The 21,252-nt window shown below is 44.9% G+C and overlaps 1 protein-coding gene across 10 annotated transcripts; it reads left to right on the forward strand.

The window, feature by feature from the left end:
- The first annotated feature begins 25 nt into the window (after nt 1-25).
- On the forward strand, nt 26-20,911 carry ACAD8 (acyl-CoA dehydrogenase family member 8). 10 transcript variants are annotated; one of them, XM_021102135.2, is made up of 12 exons: nt 26-171; nt 940-1,068; nt 2,103-2,203; nt 2,628-2,797; nt 3,384-3,493; nt 3,872-3,948; nt 4,256-4,393; nt 8,186-8,321; nt 8,405-8,502; nt 16,577-16,729; nt 17,263-17,365; nt 20,202-20,911. In XM_021102135.2, exons 3-12 carry the CDS (start codon nt 2,171-2,173, stop codon nt 20,252-20,254), a joined length of 1,071 nt encoding a protein of 356 aa, XP_020957794.1. In that variant the 5' UTR covers nt 26-171; nt 940-1,068; nt 2,103-2,170; the 3' UTR covers nt 20,255-20,911.
- The last annotated feature ends 341 nt before the right edge of the window (nt 20,912-21,252 follow it).

Consider the following 21,252-nt stretch of genomic DNA (forward strand, 5'->3'; position numbering starts at 1 on the left):
CTTTGCGGCCCAGCTCTTGATTGTCAGACTTCTGGAGGAGCCAAGTGGAGCAGGGAGCGGTTATGCTGCGGGGCTGCTGCCATCGTGTCTGGACACGTCTGTGCGACCTGCGCCGCGGTCTCTGGGCCCCCGCCAAGAACGGCCGGCGTAGCGTGGTCTCCTGCATTGATCGTAAGACTCGCCCAGGGGTCAAGGGTCCGTCCACCTGGCCCGCCCTGGCTGCCCTCGGTCCCCGCGTCAGTCCATTAGAGCGCCCTAGTCGTCTCCCCGTCCCGGACTTGGCGCGGCCGGGGGGGGAAGCGGGGTTCTTCTTACTCAGCCGCCTTGGGGTGAGCGGGACGGGGGACACTTGGCGGCTCCTCAGGTCTTCGTGGTCAATGCTGGCTCGTAATTGTTCATATTGTCCATAACGTGCTTTATGTTGTCAACCTGTTGACAAGTCTCACAGGGCTGCTTGTTTGTCCAGTAACGAAGGGGTTTTACATTGTTAAACATCCTGCTTTAAGGGAAGAATTGGTTTCGCCGAAGAAACCAAGAAACCCGTGCTTTGTTTTCTGTTTGTTTTTTTTTTTTTCATAACCGGGCATAAAGATAGTAAGAACATGAAGAGCCCAGTGCTGGTTGTGACTGATGAACAGCTCTGGTAATACAGGATTTGCTCACGTGTATACATTTTATAACAGCACCAACAGCTTTCACTAATTAATTCCCTCAGGAAAATGACTCGTTGAAAATGGGAAACCAAAAGAAGACATTACCTGAATGTCTTCTGGCACCAGCCAGATAATTTGGATGTAAGGAGTGGTGGAGACCTGGTCTGACTAGGGGATACCCAGCCATTTTGTGACTCTGTCAAGCACCTAATGACATTTTTCTTTTGGAATTAAAAAATTTTTTTAAATAAGTGACACTTTTTTTTTTTTTTTTTTTTTTAAACAGCAGAGTAGCCTACAACTCCCTTAGCTCAACACCGAGATCTGTAAAGTATGCTACATGTAGGACAGTTTTCTTCTCAATGTCCTAAAACACCTCTATAGGCGGTCACCCTGTCCTAGCACTTAGAATTTGGTAAGCAAGCTCTTTTTTTTTTTTTTTTTTTGGTCTTTTTGTCTTTTCTAGGGCTGCACTCACAGCATATGGAGGTTCCCAGGCTAGGGGTCTAATCAGAGCTGTTGCTGCTGGCCTACGCCAGAGCCACAGCAATGCCAGATCCAAGCCGCATCTGTGACCCACATCACAGCCCACAGCAACGCCGGATCCTTAACCTGCTGAGCGGGGCCAGGGATGGAACCTGAAACCTCATGGTTCCTAGTCAGATTCATTAACTACTGAGCCACAACAGGAACTCCTTGTTGAGTATTTCTAGTAGTTAGTGGTGGAACGTCAACCAATGAGGTGCTTCTTTCACTTTTTTAAAAGAAAATTTTTTTTAGTAAAATGAAACTCCTTTCAGTTTATTGTTCTACATATTAGAATATCAAATTAATGGAAGTGATCAGCAAATATTTCTCATTGTTCCAATGCATATTTTAATGTGAAAAGTAATTCTTGAGTTATGATTTTTATTATATTTTATTATGTATCATTTCCTCCTTTTACAGATGAGGAAACTTATGCAGTGTCTAGTGTAGCCCCTCATTTTACAGTGGGGCTGAGAGGGAAGCCTGAGTTCCTGGAAGCTGTATAATTAATAGTTTCAGAACCAGAGCCTTAACACCTGGCTCCTTCCATACAATTTGTTGCCGCTTCCCAGGCATTCCTTGAGCATCATGATTCTCAAATAGAACTGTTGACTCTCTAGTTAGGTTTATCCTTAATTTGGGAGGTAAGCCAGAGTATACATATCTTCCTTTCCTGATTGATCTTTTTTTTTTCAGGGCCACACCTGCAGCACATGGAGGTTCCCAGGCTAGGGGTCAAATTGGAGCTGTAGCTGTCAGCCTACACACCACAGCCCAGCAACAGCAATGTGGGATACAAGCTGAGTGTTCGACCTACACCACAGCTCATGTCAATGCCAGATCCTTAACCCACCATCCATACAGGCTTTATGGTGCTCCTTGCTTGCAGAACGTTTCACTGACCCCTGTCCTTGCCCATAGCATCCACGGGACTAAATGAAGAGCAGAAAGAATTTCAGAGAGTGGCCTTCAGCTTTGCTGCCCAGGAGATGATGCCAAACATGGCAGAGTGGGACCAGAAGGTATGGGTTTCCTTTGTGATGGATGTTCCCACAGATGTGCAGAGACCCTTATTTTCATCTCCTTATGAGCCAGGTTGTTCGGTATTTATTCTCCACTTAACAACCCTTAGTGGCCTGATTCCTTTCCTGAAAGGCATCCTCCTCATCTTGTAGATAGCATTTTTTTTTTAATTGTACAAAGATTTGGACATTCTTAAAACCAAAGCAATTCTATTGATGATAAAAAGAAACTTTAACACCAGAAAACCAGCTCTTGCAGGATGCTCTCTAACTGGTACCACTGTGCAGATGACAAAAGGCATCATGAGCTAAGAGAGTCTGCACCCTCTCCCTAATGTAGGCTTCTTGATCTTTTCCTGTGCCCTCTAAAGAGTAGCCCAGTCATGAATGACCCTTACAATGACCCTGCTCTCTTTGTATGCAGGAGCTGTTCCCAGTGGATATGATGCGGAAGGCGGCCAGACTGGGCTTTGGGGGGGTTTATGTGCGAACAGATGTAGGAGGGTCTGGATTGTCACGGCTCGATACATCTGTGATCTTTGAAGCCTTGGCCACAGGCTGCACCAGCACCACAGCCTATATGAGCATCCACAAGTGAGTGGCCAGGCTCAGGAAGCACAAAGCGGTGCTCCTGGGGGTTGACTGAGAATTCTTATCTAAACAGGGGAAAGATTTCTCTTTTTAGGTTGACTGCTCTTTGAACAATCAGACTGTTAAAAGTTCACAGTAGGGCTGTGGCTCCCTGCTGAACTTGAATCTGTCATCTTGTACGGTGCTTAGAGAATGCTGGCCTTCTCCAAAATTCCAGATTGACCTGGTCTCAAGCAGACTTCTCCAGTAGAGTGGTCAGCACCTGTTCCCTTTTCCCCAAGACAGAAATGAAACTTTCAGTAATTTGGGGAAGTACATATGACTCCTTAATTTTTAGGGGGCTCAGTTAACTTAACTAAAAATAGCATGAATGACATCCAGGTGAGAAATACCTTGGTCCTGGGTTCCTCTAGGACTATTAATCCAGGCCTTGGTTATAAAGATTAATCTTCTCAGTTGTGACTTTTCCTTTTCCCACTCTCTTCTGCCTCACTCTGCTTGTTCTCTTTCACCATCCCCTCCATGCTCAAATTTCTTTCTCTTTTCGGTCTTTATCTCTGTCAATGTGTCTTCTTGGTGTACCTGTCAGCATGTGTGTCTGGATAATCGATGCCTTTGGAAACGAGGAGCAGAGGCACAGGTTTTGCCCACCACTCTGTACCATGGAGAAGTTTGCTTCCTACTGTCTTACTGAACCAGGTGAGTTTGTCAAGTTGAGCACAGGCCAAAGCGGGAGGGGTTACTCAAGGGCAGTCACTGAGATGCCTTCTCAATCCATTGGCACATGTAACAGTGGTTGGCCTAGAAGTTTGGTCTTGATTTCTGTGACCAGATGTCAAAAGACTAAAAGGTGCCTAGGCAGAGGTTTCCTGTAGGAGGCTGTTGGTGTGTTGGGAGACAGAAAATGGTCTCATTGCCCTGTACAGAAGTTCAGACAGCTTCTTGGCCACCTGGATTTTAAAGCATCCAGCTCTGAGGTGTTTGTTACAAGGGAAGTTTTCTTAGGAAGTGGAGCCTTGCTTGGGCTCCCTTAACTCCCCCATACCCACCCCTGCTTCCCTTCGGTTCCTGCTTCAGGGAGTGGGAGTGATGCTGCCTCCCTCTTGACCTCTGCTGAGCGGCAAGGAGATCACTACATCCTCAATGGCTCCAAGGTACAAGCATGCTGTCCTTAGTGCTCCCGGGACAGCTTGGAGGCTGTTCCTCTCCGTGTAACACAGCCTGGACCCCACGTCTGGAGTGAACCATCCCCGGGTTTACCTGTGGGGAAGAGAGCCTCAGACCCGCTTCCCTTAGTTGACCTCTGTTTCTCTCCTCATCTGAGTCCAGTTAGTTTCGTTCATTTTGTCTTTCCTATTTATAGTCTCAGTGCAGGTTCTTTTTAACCCTCGTTGGTTTCTCTGTGCCACCATACCTCTTAATGTCCCCTTGCCAGTTCTTTTCCCCTCTCCGACCCCTCAGGCCTTCATCAGTGGTGGCGGCGAAGCAGACATCTATGTAGTCATGTGCCGAACTGGAGGACCTGGCCATAAAGGCATCTCATGTGTAGTTGTTGAAAAGGGGACCCCTGGCCTCAGCTTTGGAAAGAAGGAGAAAAAGGTGAGTGCTGTTGGACAGGAAGGCAGCCTCTTCCTTTGACAGACCAACCTCTGCTCCATTTCTGGAAATGGATTCCATGCTGGCTCCCTAGCCCTGGAGGCTATTGCTTCAACGAGGGTTTCGACAGCAGTGTATAAAATAGCATAGAGCTCAGTTAAAGAGCACAGGGCTGCAGGTGAAAGGGCAGCATTTGCTAGTGTGGTCCATCTGTGGGAGGGATTCCTCTGTCTCTGCTGCCACCACTTTTGGACTGTATTTTTTTTCTACTGTCTTATTTTTGATTCCCTCTTATTACCCCAGGAGGAAATGCTTACAAAAGACTGAAGTCTCAGGAATGGAAAGCATATGGGCCCCTTTTCTTCTTTAAATAAAAATGCAGTAAAACTCGGAGGTAATTGTGGGACTTGCAGTAAAATAAGATGGAGTGTTTCTATAGGTTTCGAGAAGGCATTTCTGTAATGAAGCAGTCCCATAGCCAGGCCGTGAACAGTGGAGCTGTGATTGTATAATTGTAGGTGGTGATAAGGGTGAGGTCCACTCAGATGGGCCAGGCTAGAGGGCAGCCCTCCACCTCCAGCAGGTACTTGTAGGTTAGGGCTTTTGGAGAGAAGTCAGTAATGAGATCACCCAGATAGACTTCTGCTGTCATAGCTCCCTGGATTTCCATACGACCTTCCGGAGCCTTTGTAACTGCTAAGAGTGAAGAGAGTTGGAGTTCCCGTTGTGACTCAGCAGCTTAAGAACCCAACATAGTGTCTCTGAGGATACAGGTTCTATCCCTGGCCTGGCTCAGTGGGTTAAGGATCTGGTGTTGCTGCAAGCTGCATCTGTAGGTCGCAGATGCGGCTTGGATCTGTTGTTGCTATGGCTGTGGCATAGGCTGGCCCCTGAAGCTCCGATTCAGCCCCTAGCCTAGGACCTTCTATGTGCCGCAGGTATGGCTGTAAAAAGAAAAAAGAGAGAGAGAATCACTGCCCCTTCTCTCTCTCAGCAGAGCGGGACCTGCTAGACACTGACTATGTACAGAGCCTCATGCTCCATCCTGGGGGATACCAGAGTCACCATAGCCTTGTCATAAGACATATACGTTTATAAAATATAAGCTGTGTACACGTGGTGTGTAAGTTATATAGTTATAAGATTTCTTTCTTTTTTTTTTTTTTTTTTTTTTTTTTTTTTTTTTTTTTTGCTTTTTAGGGCTGCACCTGCAGCATATGGAGGTTCCCAGGCTAGGAGTCTAATCAGAGCTACAGCTGCCAGTCTATACCACAGCCATAGCAACACCAGATCTGAGCCACATCTGTGACCTACACTACAGCTCACAGCAATGCCAGATCCTTAACCCACAGAGTGAGGCCAGGGATAAAGCCCACAACCTCATGGTTCCTAGTCAGGTTTGTTTCTGCTGCACCACAACGGGAACTCCTGTAGTTATAAGATTTCTTAAACCCAGGAGTGTCTGTTTCGGATTATAAGAAGACTGACATGGGAGTCTGATACACAGTTTTATAGGACCAAGTTATACTGATTCAGGTGTTTGTGCTTATAAAGATAGCGATGATTGTTTCAACACACATCAGGGTTTTTTTCTAGTATCTGTTGACAGCATAGCAAAATAAGTGTAGGCCCTGGAGAAAAATCACAAATAAATTCCATAAGCAAAAAGTGTCTCTATTCTTTCCTTCACTTCCTGTCTCTCTCCTCTTACTTTTAAGCATATATCTTTTTTTGCTTACTTGTTTTCTTTTTAATTATTAGTTTTGCTTTATATGTGTTTTATTAATGTAAGGGAAATTTGGAAGGTCAGATTTGATGAATGAAGATTCAAGAGCTAGCAAGTACCCACTGTGCCAAGTAATGGGACAGAATAGCGAAGCAGACAGATGTGCCTGGCCCCTGCAGCACTGACTTTGAGCAGCAGGGACAGATGGCAGACACAGGGATAAAGAGGGTACCTGTCATTAGTGCTTAGTGCAGGGAGAAAGGAAGAGAGGATGGGGCGAGGTGAGTGAGAAGAGCATCTTGGGATAGAGACAGACTGATTGCAGAGAATTTATCTTACATGAGGTTTTTGAGACAAAATCTTCAGCAGCTGCAAGTCACTGTGAGGAGGTTCTGGGCAGAGATGACTGGTCAAAGGGCCTGAGGTGAGAACAAAATGAGCCTGTTTTGAGAAGCCGGAATCTAGGTGTGGCCAATGGTCCTGAACAAAAGGAAGGGTTTGGGCAGGAGTTGGAGAAGCAGGTGGGGCCTTGCAGGGCAGGGATCACCACGAGCCCCAGCGTTGATTTGGCTGCAGTGATGGCCTGAACAGTTGGCTGTGCTCTCCTTTTCCAGCCCCATGGCCATCTTTGCTCTAAGCACATACTTTGACTACTGTGCTGACCACATCCTTGTAGCTGAGACCTTTAAACAACCAGCTTTGTGTTGACTTTGGGAGAGTAGTGAGGCAATCCTTTATCCTGGATTTAAGTGTGTAGGAGAGAAGACAGGCTTGGCAGGGGAGGGGAGGAGAAGGTGGATGTTTTCATAGGAGAGGGTTGAGGTAGTGGTGGTTTGTACTTGGTTCTCTTACAGTTAGGTGGTGTTGAGGTCTGCATTAGCTGCACCACTCCAGGTGTGTATCTTCTGGATGGGCTAAGTTCACAGTCAGACCACACAGGCCAGTGTTGGAAGATTCCAGACTTGGGAAGGAGACCATGGGGGCCTTGAAGTTAGTGAGGTCAGTGCTGGCTCAGCTGATGGAAGGGCCTCAGGGGGCATTACTGAGGCTCAACTTTGAGGGAAGTGGGGGGTGGGGAGTCCTCCCTGGGAGGGAGCAGAATAAGCAAAGTCCAGGTTTATAATCCTAGCTGCACAACCAGTTTGCAGACTGGTTTAAGTGGAGTTGAGGACACAGGGCTGGTGGGGGTGGGGGGGCTGACGGATAGAAGAGAAGGCCTGAGTCAGTGTTGGAGGAAAGACCTTAAATAAAAGGCTGGTGTGGAGTGCTTGTTCCCACCATAGGAGCTGCAGAGCCTTCGTAGGGACTCGGAGTCGGTGCTCAGCTGCAGGGCCCTGGGGCTTTGTCTGGTCTTTGGAACCTGCCTCACCAGCCTCAGAGCCATCTGAAGCCTGGGGTCTCTGGAAGAGGGGATGAAGAGGGTTTGTATGGGAGATGACACATGAAGGGAGCCACTGCCAGAGCACAGAGGTGTCCCATGACCTGTCAAGCCTCATGGCCAGGACTGTGCTTAGGTGTTCAGAGTTGCCTCTGGGCTCCTTACTCTGAGTAAACCAACTCTGGGAAAAGCAGAAACCAAGAAACACCTCATGTGCAGTGTTTGCCAGTTTTTGGTATAATGTCACTGGCAGCCAGGCTGGGAGAGAATATGTGGAACTGGTTGTCACCAGATGGTGCCTGCCCCTGGCTCAAGGCCAACATGGGGGATGTCACGGCAACAACTTACAAGAACACTGAGCTTTTAAAAGAGCGAGGGTGGCTGTTGCTAATAATTATCCTTGTGCTGTCCTGTAAAAGGACAGATACTCCGAGTAATCCTTATATCGCCAGTGGTTTCTTATAAAAGAATGTACTCACTGAGGCACCAAAAAGAGGACAGTTCTGCCCTAGTCCTGAAGAAAGTTTTGAGCAAAGTTTGGGGATAGGCTAGTCCTATAGAGTGAACTTTAGGAAGGTCTCAAGCGACGAAGTCCCAGGATAGTAGAGCCTCTGCATCCCAGGCCGTGGTCAACAGGAGCTGCCCTGAGCGGGGACCTTTGGGCAGCCATCTAGCCCCTGATGTTTGCCAGGTGGGGTGGAACTCACAGCCAACCAGAGCGGTGATCTTTGAAGACTGTGCTGTCCCCGTGGCCAACAGAATCGGGGACGAGGGCCAGGGATTTCTCATTGCCCTGAGAGGACTGAACGGAGGGAGGATCAATGTCGGTGAGGACCCAAGTCTGGGGGCAGGGGGCAGGGGTGCAGCCCTGTCCCTGGCTCACAGGAGATGTCGGTACCCTCCTTCCTAGCGTCCTGCTCCCTGGGTGCTGCCCATGCTTCAATCATCCTCACTCGAGACCACCTCAAGGTCCGGAAGCAGTTTGGAGAGCCCCTGGCCAATAACCAGGTAACTTCCCACATGTCCCTGCTTGGCTCTGTCTCTAGAACATTCCCTAGGACTGGAGGGCCCTGATGTGTCTTGTGAGTTTTGCCTCCATCTCAGCCAGAGCTTGTGCTCTATTTCTCTTAACAATTTTAAAAATAACTTTTATTTATAGTCATAGATTCATGATATATTACCTGGCAAGAAAAGCACATTTTAGAAGAGTATGCTTACATTTTTGTTGTTTTGTTTTTTTTTACAAAATACATAAATATATGTAAATATTAATAAAACATTTTCAGAGATACCTCTAAAAATGCAAAGGTAATCATTTCAGGAGGGTTAAATTAGAATGATTTCTCTTTTTTTTCTGTTGCTTGTTTGTGTTCCAGTTTTTCTTCACTGAGGTAACATTGATTTATAACATTACATGAGCTTTGTATGTACATTATAATTTGACTTCTGTATACACTACAGTGAGCTCACCACCAAAAGTCTGATTTCCACCCATCACCATCCAGTTGACCTCTTTATCCACTTCACCCTTCCCCACCCTTTTCCCCTCTGGTAACTACCAATCTGTTCCCTCTGTCTATATGGTTTTTGTTTTGTTCTGCGTGTTTATTTATTTTGTGTTTTTTAGATTCTACATATAATAAGAGGTACATATAAGTGAAACGATATTTGTCTTTGACATTTCACTTAACATAATACTCTCTGGGTCCATCCATATTGTAACAAACAGCAAGGCTGCATTCTTTTTTATGGCTGAGTATATTCCATTGTATAAATATAGCACACTTTTTTGTCCATTTATCTGTTGATGGGCACTTAGGTTGCTTCTGTGTCTTGGCTATTGTAAATAACGCTGCAGTGAAGGGGTGCATATATCTTTTTGAATTAGTGTTTTTATATTCTTTGGAAAAATACCCAGGGGTGAAACAGCTGGATCATATGGTAGTTCTATTCTTAACCTTTTGAGGAATCTACATGGTGTTATCCATAGTGGCTTCACCAATTAACATTCCCACCAATAGTGCATGAGAGTTCCCTTATCCCACATCCTCAAAAACACTTGTTATTTCTGATCATTCTAACAGGTGTGAGGTGACATCTCATTTTGGTTTTGATTTCCAGTCCCATGATAATTAGTGATATTGACTACCTTTTCATTTGTCTGTTGGACATCTATATGACTTCTTTGGGCAAATGTCTATTTAGCTTCTTTGCCCATTTTTTAATTGGATTATTTGATTTTGTTGTTGTCGTTGAGTTGTTTATATTCTTTATATACTTTGGGTGTTAACTCTATTGGATATAGGATTTGCACATATCTTCTATTTTGTAGGTTGTCTGTTCATTTCATTGATAGTTTTCTTTGCTGTGCAGACAGTTCTTAGTTTGTGGTCCCATTTGTTTATTTTTGCTTTTGTTTCCCTTGCTTGACCAATCCAAAAAAAATACCACGAAGACTGATGTCAAAGGCACACTGCTTTTGTTTTCTTTTATAAGTTTTTTAGTTTCAGGTCTTACATTCAAGTCTTTCATCCATTTTAAGTTGATTTTTGTGTGTGGTGTAAGATAGGGGTCCAGTCTCATTCTTTTGCATGGGTCCTCCAGGTGTGCTAACACCATTAATTGAGGTGACTGTATTTTTCTGTTGTCTGTTGTTTGCCCCTTTGTCATAAATTAATTGTCCATATGTGTGGGGTTTTTTCTGGGCTCTCAATTCTGTTCCATTGATCTATGTGTCTGTTTTTCTGCCAATACTGTGCTGTTTTGATTACTGAGGCTTTGTAGTATAATTTGAAATCAGGGAATATGATACTTCCAGCTTCATTATTTTTTTGCAGGATTGGTTGTTTATGGTCTTTGGTGGTTCCATACAGATTTTAGGATTTTTGTTGTTGTCCTATTTCTGTGAAAAATATTATTGGGTTTTTGGTAGGGATTGCACAGAGGCTGTAGGTTTCTTTAGGTAAGATGGACACTTTACCAGTGTTAATTTTTCCACTCCATGAGCATAAAATATCTTTCCATTTCTTTGTGTTATTTTTAGTTTCTTTCAACAGTGTCTTATTTTTCAGTGTACAGGTCTTTTTCCTCCTTGATTAAATTTCTTCATAGGTATTTTATTCATCATTTTGTTATGATCGTAAATGGGATAGTTTTTTTGTTTGGTTTTTTTGTTTTTTGTTTTTTTTTTGTCTTTTTAGGGCCACACCCATGGCGTATGAAGGTTCCCAGGCTAGGGGTTGAATCGGAGCTGTTGCTGCTGGCCTACACCACAGCCACTGCAACATGGAATCCAAACCGTGTCTGCAGCCTACACCACAGCTCACAGCAATGCTGGATTCTTAACCCAGTGAGCAAGGACAAGAATCGAATCTTCGTCCTCATGGGTACTAGTCAGATTCATTTCTACTGAGCCATGATGGGAACTCTGGGATTGCTTTCTTAATTTCTCATCCTGCTGGCTCATTTTACTGTGAGACATACAACAGATTTTTGTGTATTGATTTTGTACCCTGCATCTTTATAACATTTGTTTATTATTTCTAATAGTTTTTTGGTGGAGTCTTTAGGGGTGCTTTGAGTATAAACTCATGTCAACCACAAATAGTGACAGTTGTACTCCTTCCTTTCCAATTTGGATTCCTTGTATTTCTTTTTCTTGCCTAATTGCTCTGGCAAGGACTTCCAATACTATGTTGAATAGGAGTGGGGAGAGTGGGCATCCTTGTCTTTTTCCTGATTTTAGAAGAAATGTTTTTGATTTTTCACTGTTGATTTTGATGTTAGCTGTAGGTTTGTCATTTATGGTCCTCATTATGTTGAGTTTTCTTCTATACCTGTTTTATTAAGAGTTTTTTTTTTAATCATAGGTGGATTGTTGAATCTTGTGAGGTACCTTTTCTGTATCTATTGAGATGATTGTATGACTTTTATCCTTCATTTTTAAAATGTGCTGTATTACCTTGATTGAGTTGCAGATGTTGAACTGTCCTTCCATCCTTGGAATAAATCCAACATGATTATGATATATGATCCTCAATATTTTGTTGAGATTTTTGCATCCATATTCATCAGAGATACTGGCCTGTAATTTCTCCTTTTTGCATTGTTCTTGACTGGTGCTGTTATCAGAGTAATGTTCGCCTTGAAAAATGAGTTAGGAAGCTTTTCTTCTTCAGTTTTTCGGAATAGTTTGAGAAGGATCAGTGTTAAATTTTCTTTGAATGTTTGGTAGAATTCACCAGTGAAGCTATCTGGACCTGGACTCTTGTTTTTTGGGATATTTTTAATTACTGTTTTAGTCTCCCCACTAGTGATTGGTCTATTTAGATTTTCTGTTTCTCCATGATTCAATCTTTGACAGTTGTGTGATTCTGACAACTCATCTGTTTCTTCTAGGTTTTGTTGGTGTATAGCTGTTCATAGTAGTTTCTTATAATCTTTTGTATTTCTATGATATCTCTTGTAACTTCTTCATTTCTGATTTTATATGAGGCTTTTTTTTCCTTAGCCTAGTAAAAGTTTTGCCAATTTTGTCTATCTTTTCAAAGAACCAGCTCTTCATCATTGATCTTTCTATTGTCTTTTTAGTCTGTATTTCATTTATTTGTGCTGTGATTTTTTTCTTTTCTTTTCTTTTTCTTTCTTTTTTTTTTTTTAGGGCCACACCCATGGCATATGGAAGTTCCCAGGCTAGCTGCCAGCCTACACCACAGCCACAGCAACATGGTATCTGAGCTGTGTCTGCAGGCTACACCACAGCTCACAGCAAGGCTGGATCCTCAACCCACTGAGCAAGGCCAGGGATCGAACCCACATCCTCATGGATACTAGCCAGATTTATTACCACTGAACCACGAAGGGAACTCCTATGCTCTGATTTTTATTATTTTCCTCCTCCTGCTGACTTTGGGCCTCATTTGTCCTTTTTGTAGTTCCTTTAGGTGTTAATATTAGAGTGTTCATTGAGTATTTTCTTATTTTTCGGGGTAGGCCTGTAGTGCTATTAACTTTCCTCTTAGAATCCTTTTGCTGCATCCCATAGATTTGGGTATGTTGTATTTTCATTTGTCTTCAGGTAATTTTTGATTTCTCTTTTATTTGTTCACCCAATAGTTGTTCAGTAGTATGTTTGTAATTTTTGCAGCTTTCATCTTGTAGTTGATTTCCTACTTTCATATCAGTGTTGTCAGAAAAGATGCATAATGATTTCCATCTTCTTAAATTTATTGAGAGTTGTTTTGTGTCCCAATATATGGTCTGTCCTTGAGACAGTTTCATGGGCACTTGAGAAGAATGTGTATTCTGCTGCTTTGTGGTGGAATGTTCTCTATATATCTAGTATGTCCATCTGGTCTAATGTTTCTTTTAAGAGTCATGTTGCTTGTTGACTTTCTCTCTGGATGATCTATCTGTTGATGTAAGTGGGTTGTTAAAGTCCCCAGCTGTATTGTGTTGCTGTCAATTTCTCCTGTAGGTCTGTTAAGAGTTGTTTTTTATATTTTGTTGCTCCTATGTTAGGAGCATGTACATTAATAACAATTATGTCTTCCTGATGAATTGTCTCCTTTATCATCCTATCCTACTATCTTTGTCTTTTCTTGCCTTTTTGGCTTGAAGTCTCTTTTGTCTGACATGAGTGTGGTGACACCTACTTTCTTTTGGCTGCTGTTTTCTTGCAGCATTAGCTTCTGTCCTTTCTCTTCGAGCCTATATTTGTAGAGCTGAGATAAGTCTCCTGGAGGTAGCATACACTTGGGTCTTTTTTTTTTTTTTTTTAAGGCTGCACTCATTGTATTGGGTGTTTCTGGGCCAGGGATTGAATCTGAGCCATAGCTGTGACCCTGCAGCAATGCTGAATCCTTTAACCCTTAGCATCAAGCTGGGCATCGAATCTGCACCTCCACAGTGACCCAAGCTGCTGCAGATTCTTAACCCGTTGCACCACAGTGGGAACTCCATGTCTTGTTTTTTAATCCATCTAGCTACTCTGTTGAATTATGAGGTCAGTCCATTTACATTTAGGGTGATTACTGATAGATGAGGTCTTAGTACCACCATTTAATCTCTTGTGTTCTGGTTACTTTGTGTCGCCATTGCTTATTTTTTCCTGTGTGTCTGTCTGCCTTCTTGGTTTTCTGTGATGTTTTTCTCAGTTTACTTTACTCTTTTTTTGTTTCATGATAACCATGAAGTTTGTATAAAATATCTCAAGGGAGTTCCTGTCATGGCTCAGTGGTTATCGAACCTGCCTAGCATCCCTGAGGATTCAGGTTCCATCCCTGTCCTCACTCAGTGGGCTAAGGATCCGGTGTTGCCATGAGCTGTGGTGTAGGTTACAGATGCGGCTCGGATCCCACATTGCTGTGGATGTGGCATAGGCCAGCAGCTACAGCTTCAATTCAACCCCTGGTCTGGGAACTTCCATGTGCTGCAAGTGTGGTCCTAAAAAGACAAAACGACCAAAAAAAAAAAAAAAAAAAAAGTCTCAAGGATAACATAGTCCTTTTTCTGCTGATAGCATCCTATCTTCATTTGCCTGTAGAGCTCCATCCTTTTCTTCTTCCCCTTTTACAATTGGTTATCTCAAATTATCCCTCGTGATGTTGTGAGTTTGCTCCCAAATTGAAGGTACTAGTTATTTTAATGATTTTTTCCCTTTAAACATTATGCTATATAATTGCTTGACAACCTATCCTGATACAGAGTTGCAATTTCCTGACTTTATCTATTCATCGTCTTACTCAAAGTTTGTGCACTTTATTTAGTCTTTTTGTTTCAGGTAAAAGAGCACCTTTTCACATTTCTTGTGAGACCGGTCTGGTGGTGACAAAATCCCTTGGCTTTTGTTTGGCACTTTATTTCTTCTTCCTCTCTGAAGGATAACTTTGTTGGATAGATACTCTCAGCTGATAGTTTTAATCTTTCAGTATTTTGTGTCTATCAGTCTACTCTCTCCTGGCCTGTAGATTTCCTGCTGAGAAATCTGCTCATAGCCTAATGAGATCGCTTTGTAGGTTACTGTCTTTTTTTATGGATGCCTTTAAAATTCTTTCTTTGTCACTGACTTTGAACAGTTTTAATATTATGTGTCTTAGAGAAAGTCATTTTGCATTGAGCTAATAACTAGGTGTTCTCTGGGCTTCATGAGATTGTATATCCAGTTCCTTACCTGACTTGGGGAAATTTCCCTGCTATTGTTTTTTTTTCTTTTTTTTTTTTTCTTTTTTTTTTTTTTTTGTCTTTTTGTCTTTTTAGGGCCACACCCAGGGCATATGGAGGCTCCCAGGCTAGGGGTCCAATTGGAGCCATAGCCGCCGGCCTGTGCCAGAGCCACAGCAATGCCAGATCTGAGCTGCATCTGCAGTCTACACCACAGCCCACGGCAACACCAGATCCCCTATTATTTCTTTAAACAAGCTCTGTGCTCCCTTCTCCCTCCCTTCTCCTGCTGGGACCCCCACTGTCCTTGTGTTGCCTTCCTAATGGAGTGGGATGGCTCTCGGAGGATTTCTTTTTTTTTTAAGTCTTAGCTCTCTCTCCCCTTCCACCTGAATCATTTATAGATTCCACCTTTGAGCTTGTTGATTCTCTCTCCCGTGTGGTCTGCTTTATTCTCATAGCTTTCTAATGCATTCTCTATCTCATTTACTGAGTTCTTCAGCTCCAGAGTTTTGATTTGGTTCTTTCTTTCTTTTTTTTTTTTTTTTTTTTTTTTGTCTTTTTGCTATTTCTTGGGCCGCTCCCGCGGCAAATGGAGGTTCCCAGGCTAGGGGTTGAATCGGAGCTATAGCCGCCGGCCCACGCCAGAGCCACAGCAACGCAGGATCCGAGCTGCGTCTGCAACCTGCACCGCAGCTCATGGCAACGCCAGATCGTTAACCCACTGAGCAAGGGCAGGGACCGAACCCGCAACCTCATGGTTCCTAGTCGGATTCGTTAACCACTGCGTCATGACAGGAATTCCTGATTTGGTTCTTTCTTAGAGTTTCAGTCTCTTTGGTAAACTGTGCCTTCTGTTCATTAACTTTATTACTGAGCTCACTGAACTGCCTTCTGAGTTTTCTTGTACTCACTGAGTTTCTCCATGATGGCTCTTTTGAATTTTCCATCATTTAGAGCCCAGTATCCCATGGCTTTATGTTTATTTCTTAGAGAATTATCATCTTCTTTCTGTGATACCATGTGTTCCCATGGTTCTTCTTGGTGCCGGGTGAGTTGCTTCTCTGCCTGCTCACTTGTAGTGGACAGTCCTTTCCTAGGTAGATTCTAACCATACAACAGACTGGTGACTTGAGGCTTTTCTCTTGCTGTCCAATAGGTGGTGCTGTAGTGCAGGTTTTTGGCTTCTTTCAAGGAGCTGTGTGGCATCTGGCACAGTCCACCCTGCACTGCCCCAGGTCGCCCATGGGCTTATTGTTGCTTCCTGTTCCCGGGATTCTGGCTGTCACTGGTCTCTCCACCAGGGACACCAGGAAGGCGGGCACTGCCATGTCCAGGGTTACCTGGGTTTACGGGCACCACCACTGCAGCAAGCCGGGTTGGAGCCAGGGGTCAGAGGCACCTGGGCTCTTAGGTGTGTGGGAACTGCTGTTGCCTGGAGGCCAGTTGTGTGGGCTGCCTCTGCTGCTGCTGCTGGGTCTCGGGACTGTGGGCTCAACTGCTGGGGCAGGAGGGGGCGTGGCGCAGGATCTCGGGCACAGCCTCTGCTGCTCCCCTGGTTCTGCCTCCTCTGTTTTCTAGCCCATCCAGCCCACTCGTGAGATATACAGATGGGTAGAGCTCTCCGTATCCTGGTTTGTTGGGCAGGGCACCTTTGTTGAGCTGTGGAAGTTTTACTGGTTGTAGATGGAAAGAGAGACAGAAGGAGCCCCTCATACTGCCACGATGCTGGCATCGCCTCAGTGACCTCCTTGAGGAGGTAATGATACTGAAGTGCAGGAAAGTGGCATGGATTTAGGACTCATGAGCCGTGTGTTTTCTCTGTGAAGCTGGGGCCTTTTAGAGGAGGTGCGTCCTTAGGGGCCCTGTGAGGTGCTCAGCCTGCCTGCCCTATCTGGTGTTCTTCCCCTTCTTGCTGAAGTACCTGCAGTTCAAACTGGCTGATATGGCGACCAAGCTGGTAGCCTCAAGGCTGATGATCCGCAGTGCGGCCGTGGCTCTGCAGGAGGAGCGGGAGGATGCAGTGGCCCTGTGCTCCATGGCCAAGCTCTTTGCTACGGATGAATGCTTTGAGGTAAGTGCTCATGCTCTCTGGCTGTCCTGGATGACAAGGGATGTTGAGGGCCATCCGTCGGCTCCTGGAACACTGTAAGAATATGGGTTACTCAGGAGAGGCCTGCACAGGTCCTCCTGTAGCCAGCCCTTTATGCGCTCCATGCACTGCACATTTGGTTGTGTGCTGGGGAAGATGCCTGTGCGTATTGCTCAAACATAGCTCTGGGCCAGGTCTAAAATGTCAGGGGCAGAGCCAGTTCCACAGTGAGGCTGCATTTGCCACGTCACAGAATCCCAGTCCGGTGCATGGGCAGCTTCTCCCTGCAGACGGTAAGCAGGACGGCAGAGGTCTCTAAGTCCCATGGGGTGGGACTTTCCTTGTCGTCTCTGAGCACACAGAATCCGGAGCCTGTTTGGCTGGGCTGGTTGCCTGCTGGCTAGTCTTCTTCGCATTGGTTTATAGCAGGCTCCATATTGGGGGCTGGGGTGGAGAGAGGGCCTCAGGTCCAGTGCCTCCAGAGTCAGAGATGTCTGGTCCCTGTTTCTCTGTAGATCTGCAATCAGGCTCTGCAGATGCACGGGGGCTATGGCTACCTAAAGGACTACGCGGTCCAGCAGTATGTACGGGACTCCAGGGTCCACCAGATCCTTGAAGGTAAACTCGGCCAGAGGCTCTCCCTTTTGGAGCAGTCACCCCAGCTCCACTTCTGCCCTTTCCCATTGTCAATTTTAGAGATGGCTCAAAATGAGATGGAAACTTTTTTTTTGTCTTTTGTCTTTTTAGGGCCACACCAACAGCATATGGAGATTCCCAGTCTGGGGGTTGAATTGGAGCTGTAGCTGTCGGCCTATGCCAGAGCCACAGCAACGTGGGCTCCGAGCTGCACCTGCGACCTACACCACAGCTCATGGCAACACTGGATCCTTAACCCACTGAGCAAGGCCAGGGATCAAACCCGCGTCCTCATGGATACTAGTCAGGTTTGTTCACTACTGAGCCACGACGGGAACTCTGAGATGAAAGCATTTTGAAAATTGCAGCAATGACTGTTCTTACTTTGGAAAACACTTGGTCATCAAGAACCCCAGAACTTCTGCCTGGAAATTTATATGGCAGATGCAAGCCAGTTTGATCACTAGCAGCCTCTATAAAGTGATCATCAGCTAGATGGTCTAAAAGATATCCATCAGTATTCTAATGGATTTTTCAGTAAATAAAATGTCTTAACATGGGCATCGTCTTGCTAATCCCAGGCCATGGGAGGGAGCCATGTGAGCTACAGGAATAGGGATCTGCACAGCCTTCTTCATTCCTCTCCACAGGGTTTGCAGGTCTTGAAATTACATGACTCTTGTTCAGCCAGTAGGTAGCTGAGGCTGTTATACTGTAGCAAAGACAGATGGGGCACAGGCTTGTCAGAATGACTTTCAGTGAGGAATGTGGGGATGGAGGAAATGCCTCTGAGCATGGGCCTCCCTACCTCTTCGAAAGCATCTTCTCAAACCTGACCATTGTCAGGACCACCAGGAAGGTTTGTGAGCATAGAGCTCCTGACTCCATGGTCATGGGTGGGCCTAAGAATCTGCATCTCTGATGAGTGTTGTGAGGTTGCTGCTTCCTCCCTGGGAGCCAGACTCTGAGCTCCATGTCCAAATCTCAGGCTTCTAAATATCAGTGTCTGCTTGCTTGCTTTCTTTTCTTTTCGGGGCCACACCAGCAGCATGTGAAGTTCCCAGGCTAGGAGTTGAATCAGAGTTACAGCTGCCGGCCTCGTCACAGCCATAGCAACATTAGGTCCCAACCATGTCTGCAACCTACACCACAGCTCACAGCAACAGCAGATCCTTAACCCACTGAGAGAGGCCAGGGATGGTACCGAGATCCTCATGGATACTAGTTAGATTTGTTTCGCTGTGCCACAGCAGGAACTCCCTTTCTGCTGCGCATCTCCCTAAGGCATGTTTATAAGCCTGCAGTTGCTGGTGCACAGGTTAAGCCCCCTGTGGCCACACTCCTCCTGTTACTCAAGCCATGGTGGTTACTTTCCAGCTTTGGAAACTTCTTCCTTCTGACTCTGCCTTTTAACCCTATTAGAGGAGTTCTTGTTGTGGCTCAGCAGTTAATGAACCTGACTAGTATCCATGAGGATGCAGGGGCTTGGGACCTCCATATGCTGCGGGTGTGGCCCTAAAAGACATAGATAACCTTGTTAGAATAATGGGGAAAGCCAGATATGCTTATTTCAGGCCACATCATCCTCCACATTTAGAAAAATGTGGTCGCTAGTCTTTGTCACTTGTTTTATCCTGGATTTTGTTACTGGATAAGTATGAAATTTCAGATTTGATTTCATTTGAGATCTGTAATTACTCATTCCTCCTGGAGATTAATTCTTTCTTCGTTAAAGGCCACTGTAAAAGGAAGCAAGCAACCGACCCCAACCCCTTCTTTCAGGGAAAATATTTTTGTTTGTTCTTTTAAAATTCAGTTTTCTAGAGTTCCCGTTGTGGCGCAGCGGAAATGAATCTGACTAGGAACCATGAGGTTGCAGGTTTGATCCCTGGCCTCACTCAGTGGGTTAAGGATCCAGGGTTGCCATGAGCTGTGGCATAGGTCACAGATATGGCTTGGATCTGGCATTGCTGTGGCTCTGGCGTAGGCTGGTGGCAACAGCTCTGATTAGACCCCTTGCCTGGGAACCTCCATGTGCTGTGGGTGCAGCCCTCAAAAGACCAAAAAAAAATTAAGTTTTCTAATTACCAAAGACGTTGGTATATTTATTGTTGAAAACTTATAAAATATAGGAAAAGTTAAAAAATCATTCATATTTGACATCAGAATTAATATTTTGGGCTCCTTTTATATTTAAGTCCAAAAATATCTTCTTTTGGACTTTTTCTGTGCTTTTGTAGATACGTTTTTTAAAAATAGAATTATACAACATATACTATTGTATATTCTGCTGTTTTATTTTTGGGTTTTTTGTGTGTGTGTGTTTGCATAACAGAAGCATATTGACCATCAGGAGACATTTATTTTTTATTTTTTTAATTAAAAAAAATTTTTTTTTTTTTTTGTTCTTTTCTAGGGCCACACCCTTGGCATGTGGAGGTTCCCAGGCTAGGGGTAGAATTGGAGCTGTAGCCGCCTGCCTATGCCAGAGCCACAGCAACTCAGGATCCAAGTCATGTTTGTGACCTACACTACAGCTCACGGCAACGCCAGATCCTTAAACCTCTGAGCAAGCCCAGGAATTGAACCCACATCCTCATGGTTCCTGGTCGAATTCCTTAACCACTGAGCCACAACGGGAACTCCAGGAGGCATTTTTTTTTTAAGTAAATTTTCCCCACTTCATGACATCTATATTTTGGAAAGGAGTCAATGATAGCCCCATTCCTTGCACTGTGCTTTGCATCCTGGTTGGAACTTCTCCAGCTCAGGCCAGCTGATCCTGAGTGCCCCACCCCCACCCCCACCCCTCCCACAGGCAGCAACGAGGTGATGCGGATGCTGATCTCAAAAAGCCTGCTTCAGGAATAGTGCCCACCCTGAGGCCCTCGTGGGCCAGGGTTGAGTGGCTCCATGTGGATGGTGCTGTGACAAGTGAGTCATGGACTTCCCCAAAGGGCTGAGCTTTTCTAGAGGACCCTTCACAGCAGTCATCTGGAAAGCAGGAAGAGCTCCCCTGGTTGGAAATAGCACAAGACGACATACTGCCTTGTTTTCCTGATGCAGAAGGATGACCTTTTGAACCCTGACCACCACAGCCCTTTCCCTGGATCCGCCAAGTCTCGATTTGTCTGCATTTTGCTGGTTCACCAGGTCCCTCTTCTGGGAGTCTGGGTACTTCCGTTGAATATTTTTCCTGATTGTAAAGCAAAGGTGTGGGAAACGAGAAATGAAGAGAAAATGTCTCCCTGTCTTTTTCTGTCCTTTGTGCCTCAGCCAAAGATGCTAGAGGTTTCTGTGGGCTGCACTTCCTCTGCAGGAACTCCTCTCAGTGTAAATCGCAATGAAATCAATGTTTGGGAACTCTTCTCCTGAGCTGTGAGTTAGGGTGTATCTGCACTTCTAGACTAACTGAATATCAAGGGCTGAGATTATTTGGAACTGTAATATTTGCAGCTTTAGAAGCACATGGTCTAGGAATGTTTCTCAGAGTTTCTCTAATACTTCCTGATAAATGCTTTAAGTATATATTTTTTTCTCTATCTGAATTTTTGTTCTGCATTTTTGCTTTTCTTTTTATTTTTTATTTTTATTTTTTTTTGCTTTTTTGCTTTTTAGAGCTGCACCCGTGGCATGTGGAGGTTCCCAGGCTAGGGGTCTAATCGGAGCTACAGCTGCCAGCCTATGCCACGAGCCGTAGCAACGCAGGATCCGAGCCGCGTCTTCGACCTATACCACAGCTCACGGCAGTGACGGATCCTTGACCCAACTGAGCGAGGTCAGGGATCGAACCCACAACCTCACGTTCCTAGTGGGATTCGTTTCTGCTGCGCCACAACAGGAACTCCCTTTTTAAATGTTTTTAATCA

This window comes from Sus scrofa, chromosome 9 (genome assembly GCF_054392235.1).
Source record: "Sus scrofa isolate SSC_HxYL_T2T_F1_AM1 chromosome 9, Sscrofa_HxYL_maternal_Yorkshire_Landrace_v2.0, whole genome shotgun sequence".
Taxonomy (NCBI): domain Eukaryota; kingdom Metazoa; phylum Chordata; class Mammalia; order Artiodactyla; family Suidae; genus Sus; species Sus scrofa.